The 6,000-nt window shown below is 50.0% G+C and overlaps 1 protein-coding gene across 1 annotated transcript in view; it reads right to left on the bottom strand.

The window, feature by feature from the left end:
* Window positions 1-301: 301 nt before the first annotated feature.
* The window catches only part of NPHP4 (nephrocystin 4), a gene marked incomplete at both ends in the record, with an annotated part of 29,163 nt that continues 23,464 nt past the window's right edge, over window positions 302-6,000 (bottom strand). Inside the window, 7 exon segments of the mRNA XM_087701884.1 lie at window positions 302-387; window positions 1,289-1,374; window positions 1,917-2,009; window positions 2,012-2,072; window positions 3,012-3,101; window positions 3,216-3,402; window positions 4,306-4,532. Of these exon segments, the coding sequence (XP_087558010.1) occupies window positions 302-387; window positions 1,289-1,374; window positions 1,917-2,009; window positions 2,012-2,072; window positions 3,012-3,101; window positions 3,216-3,402; window positions 4,306-4,532 (830 nt within the window).

Below are 6,000 nucleotides of genomic sequence, written 5' to 3'. Positions count from 1 at the left end.
ACTGTTATTAATAATATGTATTTATAACAATTTTTCCCTACTGTTGACAATATACTTGAAGATTGCTTTTTTTATCATCCCATAGATCCATCTTATCTTACAACGGTCCTACTTCTTCTTCCCTCCCTCCCTCTTTCCTTCCCTCGTTTCTTCTCTCCTACTCCCCTTCCTTCCTTCCCTCCTTCCTTCCCTCCCTCCTTCCCCCTTCCCTCCTTCCCTCCTTTCTTTTCTCCTTCTCAGTTTTGAGTAGTTTTTAGTAGTTTTTAAAAAGCGTCGTTTTGAGCAGTTTTTAGAAGCTTACGTGTAAATCAACACGAAGAATCTTTGGATTTGGGGACTCGAACCCGCGGCGACTTTCAGGAAGATGTCCTGAGGCTCCCCAGGTCCCTGGAGGAGAACATGGAGACCCCGTCTCAATTCGGTTCCTCTTGGGAATTAAAATCAGGAGACGGGATTTTGGGGGTATTAAGCAGGTGTCTAACGAAGTTCCCAAAATTAAGAGACTATCCATGATCTACGTTAACCCCCCCCCCCAAGCTGGAGGTTTTTGGGGGAAAGAAGGGACCGCCGTTTGCCCTTGATGGTCTTAAATGCTCCTGGCTTGGACTAGAAGACCTCCAAGGTCCCTTCCAGGGAGGCAACTCTATGGTTCTCCTATCCGCTCTTTGCTCGGATGAGGTTCCCTAGTTGGGCAATGAGATGTCTGCAAGAAAGCAACCAAGTTCAGAGAACACCAAGGACCTCACAATCCTCCTCTACCTTCTCCACCACTCCTTCTTCTCCTCTGCAAACACCACCACCCAATTCTAGCACTGATGAGGTTCCCTAGTTGGGTCATGAAACGTCTGCAAGAAAACCACCAAGCTCAGAGGGCACCAAGGACCCTGAGCTGCAAATATTGTCTTCTATCGGTTACTACCCATCTTCAGTTGGATGGATCTCGGCATGGAGCTACGTTCTGGAGATGCCTACAGAGAACTCTGGGCTATTCTGATGGCCGTCTCTTTCCCCCAGAACCTTCTGGAAGGATGCAACATACGAACATTGGCGTCTCTGACAACGGCCAATGGACATTCTTGAGGGTTGGGTTGACGTTGGTCAACCCGTTGAGGAGAACTGCCTTGCTTCATCTACAGCTGTTCTGTTCTGACTTCAAGGGATGGGCTCCGCTTGACCTGTGAAGGTCACGCTAGCATGTTCTAGCCCGTTTCCGCCTTGAACTCTTCGCTTCCTGCCCTGATCAACCGCGGCCACCACACCCACAAAGGTTATGTTTGGCCAACAGTACCATCTTCTTGGTCTCACAGATGACGTTGGGGTCACTGCAGCGGACGAACATCTCAGGTTCTCCACCAGGAACGCCTACGGGAGCCCCTGCCGAGGAGAAATAGGAGGGTCTCAAGAGCTGCTGGCCTTCAAGGACCCCATATCAAACGTCCTCCCCTCCCTCCCCCCTTGCTATCAATGACCGCAGCTCTGACGGACTATGACCCACTCAACTAGAAACCCAACTAGTGGCCCACTTCTTAAAACATAGCGACTAAATTCTCTGCAGAAAGAACTTCTTGAGTTGCTCCAGATCTACAGGTCATCCAAGTTCAAGGAGAACTGAAGTCCAAGATTCTTGACCACCTCTGTATAGCTTGATACAAATTCCTAGTTATTATCCAGCTGTTTAAGCTGTTCCTTTAGAGAAGTGTTTCTCAACCCGGATAGCTTCAAGCTGGGTGGACTCAAACTCCCAGAATTCCCCAACTGGCATGCTTTGAGATGGGTGGACTCCAACTCCCAGAATTCCCTAACCAGCAGGTGAAAGTGAAGGCCCACCCATCTTAAAGTTGTGTGGATGGGACGTTGCGTTATCCTAAAGACGCTCAGGATAGGTCAACTTGACCAGAGGACAACCTGGGAGCCACCTGGGAGCGTGTGCCATGGAGGTAGGCGGATGGACTTCTTCAAGAAGGTCAGCTCCGGGTGGTAGAAGCGGAAGGTCTGATCCACCGCGTGGGCTGCGTTTCCACGCTGACGCTCAGGATGGCGAGGGGCTTGCCGTTGCCCGCCGTGAAGGAGACCTGGAGAAGAAGACACCCAAGAAGGAGAGGAGGTCTTTCCTTCTCGTTGACTTTCTCTTGGGAAATTAGAACCAGAATTTTGGATCTCCCTCGACACCCAAAGTGGTAGAAGGAGAAGAGGAGGAGGAGGTGGAGGAGGAGAAGCAGAAGGAGAAGAAAGAAGAACAAAAAGAAAGAAGAAAGAAGAAGGGAGGAGGAGATGGAGGAAGAAGAAGGAGGAGAAGCAGAAGAAAGAAGAAAAAGAAAAGAAGAAAGGAGGAGGAAGAGGAAATGGAGGAGGAAAAGGAAGGAGGAGAAGCAGAAGGAGAAGAACAAAAAGAAAGAAAAGAAGAAGGGAGGAGGAAGAGAAGCAGAAAGAGAAGAAAGAACAAAAAGAAAAAAGAAGAGAGGAAGAGAAGGAGATGAAGGAGAAGGAGCAGAAGAAGAAAAAGAAAGAAGAACAAAAAGAAAGAAAAGAAGAAAGAAGGGAGGAGGAGGAGAAGCAGGAGAAGAAAGAAGAACAAAAAGAAAAGAGAGAAGAAGGGAGGAGGAGGAGAAGATGGAGGAGGAAGAAGGAGGAGGAGGAATAGCAGAAGGAGAAGAAAGAAGAACAAAAAGAAAGAAAAGAAGAAGAAAGAAGAAGGGAGGAGGAGGAGCAGAAAGAGAAGAAGAACAAAAAGAAAAGAAGAAGGGAGGAGGAGAAGCAGAAAGAGAAGAAAGAAGGACAAAAAGAAAAGAAGAAGAGAGGAGGAGGAAGAGGAGGAAGAAAGAGGAGAAGGAGATGAAGATGATCCAGGACACCGCTTCCTTAAGCTTTGGTCCATGGTCTTCCTGCTGTCCCATGGATTTTGGCCACTGTCCATCCCACAAAGAAAGGAACTGCCCATCCTCAGCCAGATGGCAAAAAAATCTTTCCATGGAGAGGACATGTGGACCATCCATCACTTCCAGTCCTGTTACCTTGATGCGTTGAGTCTCGCTGAACTTTCCAGAAGTGGCGGCCGTGGGGATCTTCTCACCTTCCTTAGACGTCGGCTCGGGGGGACCTTGCTGAAAATCAAAGAGATGATGGGGCAGAAGACATTTTGGGGCCGGGACTCAACAAACGGATGAAAATCAAGGACACCCCCCGTGGGGAAAAGCGAGGGTTGAGGACTTCCCTACCTGCATCATGGCCGTCTGCTCCATGGAGAAGGTCTGGTACTTGAAGGGGATGTAGACGGTCTCCTTGGGACGGAGGTAGACCTGAGGAGTGAGGCCGTTGTGAAGATGAAACATGTCCTCCTCCAACGGCGTGACCGTTTGGGTCAGTTCTTTAAAATGCCTCCACTCTCTGACGTCCAAGATGACGCTAGGAGAAGACCAAGGACAACATTAACGGAGAAAACAGGGTGGTTTTGGAGAGAGGGCATCTCCAAGGGGTTCCTGGGGTCACCTTCTGGTTCTCCTGGCTCAAGGGTGGGGAAAATTGTAGGTGGCCTCCATTGTCTCCTGGTTGGAAGTGAGGCTGAAGGTCAACAATATCTGAAAGAAGACTCTGGGAGGAGACCAAGGACAACACGGAGAGGGTGGCTTTGGAGAGAGAGAGAGAGCATCTCCAAAGGGTTCCTTAGATCACCTTCTGGCTCAAGGGTGGGGACACTGTAGGTGGCCTCCAGTTATACCTCCAACATCCATTATCTCTTGGTTGGCTGAAGGTCAAAAATATCTGAAAGATGACAGTGGGAGGAGACCAAGGTCAACACAGAGATGGTGGCTTTGGAGAGAGAGAGCATCTCCAAAGGGTTCCTTAGGTCACCTTCTGGCTCAGGGATGGGCAAATCGTAGATGGCCTTCAGTTATACCCTCCAATATCCATTGTCTCCTGGTTGGAGGTAAGGCTGAAGGTCAGCAATATCTGAAAGATGACGGTGGGAGAAGACCAAGGAAGGACAACATGGAAGATGGTGGCTTTGGAGAGAGGGCATTTCCACAGAGTTCCTTGGGTCATCTTCTGGAAATTATAAGTGGTCTCCAAATGGACCTCCAACTTCCCCCGTCTCTTGGTTGGAGGTCGGGCTGAAGGTCAACCACAGATGGAAGCCCACCTACCCCAATTGCTGTTGAAGTTGTTGGCTTGTCCTGGGAATACTGAATGGACGGGGACAATGGGTGGTGGACGCCGTTGAGCTTTGGGATGTCCTCTCCTACATCTTCCTTCCTCCCCGAAGGACTTCCACCCTTCTTCTCAGGTGGCCTCCCGCCGTTCCTTTACCTGAGCTCCGGGTGGTCGATTCTGATGGTCACCGTGTGCTGGACGCTGTAGGGATTTTTCAGGGCAAACTCGAAGAATTCGGCCGTGCCCAGCGTGGCGTAGAGGACGTGGTGGGTCGTGATGGCTTGGCAGAGCATGGAGGTGATGCTCTCGGCTTTGATGCGCTCCCGGTACGCCTCGATCACCTGGAGGTCTCGGGAGTGCTGAACCCGGTCCTCGTGCCGGCCCTGGGGGGGCGGGGAAGGGGAGGGGGAGAGTAAGGGGGGAGGATGGCTTTAATCTCCTTCATGGGAATCCTTATCTACTTGCTTGGCTGGCTCTCAACCGATGTCGGTCCAGACAAGAAACCGCGATCGTTGAGTACTAATGCTGGCTTAATTTTAAGATTAGCAGAATCTTGCAAGTCTGAAATTGCCTCTCTCCAATCCTCACCTTTACAGCCTAAGAAACTAGGGAGGGTCACTTCTGAGATGCTTCCTATGTCCCCTTTTCCTTCTCTGGGCTCAGCTGCCTTTTATCTGACCAATGTGTAGTCTGTGTCTCTTCCTTCTGTCTCCCAAGGCCATTCCCACATCCCATTACAGGAGCAGAATCTCGCAAATCTGAAACTACCTCTCTCCAATCCTCACCTTTACAGCCCAAGAAACTAGGGAGGGTCCCTTCTGAGATGCTTCCCATGTCCCCTTTTCCTTCTCTGGGCTCAGCTGCCTTTTATCTGACCAATGTGTAGTCTGTGTCTCTTCCTTCTGTCTCCCAAGGCCATTCCCACATCCCATTACAGGAGCAGAATCTCGCAAATCTGAAACTACCTCTCTCCAATCCTCACCTTTACAGCCCAAGAAACTAGGGAGGGTCCCTTCTGAGATGCTTCCCATGTCCCCTTTTCCTTCTCTGGGCTCAGCTGCCTTTTATCTGACCAATGTGTAGTCTGTGTCTCTTCCTTCTGTCTCCCAAGGCCATTCCCACATCCCATTACAGGAGCAGAATCTCGCAAATCTGAAACTACCTCTCTCCAATCCTCACCTTTACAGCCTAAGAAACTAGGGAGGGTCCCTTCTGAGATGCTTCCCATGTCCCCTTTTCCTTCTCTGGGATCAGTTGCCTCTTATCAGACTGATATCTAACCTGTGTCTCTTCCTTCTGTCTCCCAAGGCCATTCCCACATCCCATTACAGGAGCAGAGTCTCTCAAGTCTGAAAGTTCCTCTCCCTCCCCCCACACCTTTGCAGCCCAAGGAACTGGGGAGGGTCTCTGCTGAGATGTTTCCCATGCCCCCTTTCCTTCTAAAAGTTCAGTTGCCTCTTATCTGATTTTTGTCTAGTCTGTGTCTCTTCCTTCTGTTTCTCGAGGTCTTTCCCACAGACCGTTACCATATTTCTTCCCCCTCCTCTTTACAGGCAAAGAAACTAGGGAGGGTCCCTTCTGAGATGCTTCCCATGTCTCCTTTTCCTTCTGTGGGCTCTGCTTCCTCTTATCTCATTATTGCCTAGTCTGCGTCTCTTCCTTCTGTCTCCCAAGGCCATTCACACCAACTAATACCATATTTCTGCCCCCTCCCCTCTTTACAGCCTAAGAAACTAGGGAGGGTCCCTTCTGAGTTGCTTCCCACACCCCTTTTCCTTCTCTGGGCTCAGCTGCCTCTTATCTGATTATAGCCTAATCTGTGTCTCTTCCTTCTGTTTCCCAAGGCCATTC

Source organism: Thamnophis sirtalis, unplaced genomic scaffold (assembly GCF_051295495.1).
Source record: "Thamnophis sirtalis isolate CommonGarterSnake01/CBP01778 unplaced genomic scaffold, rThaSir2_p1.2 scaffold_15, whole genome shotgun sequence".
In the NCBI taxonomy this organism is placed as follows: Eukaryota; Metazoa; Chordata; class Lepidosauria; order Squamata; family Natricidae; genus Thamnophis; species Thamnophis sirtalis.
Note: the sequence above shows the minus strand (reverse complement) of the source record. Positions and strands in the feature narration are given on the sequence as shown.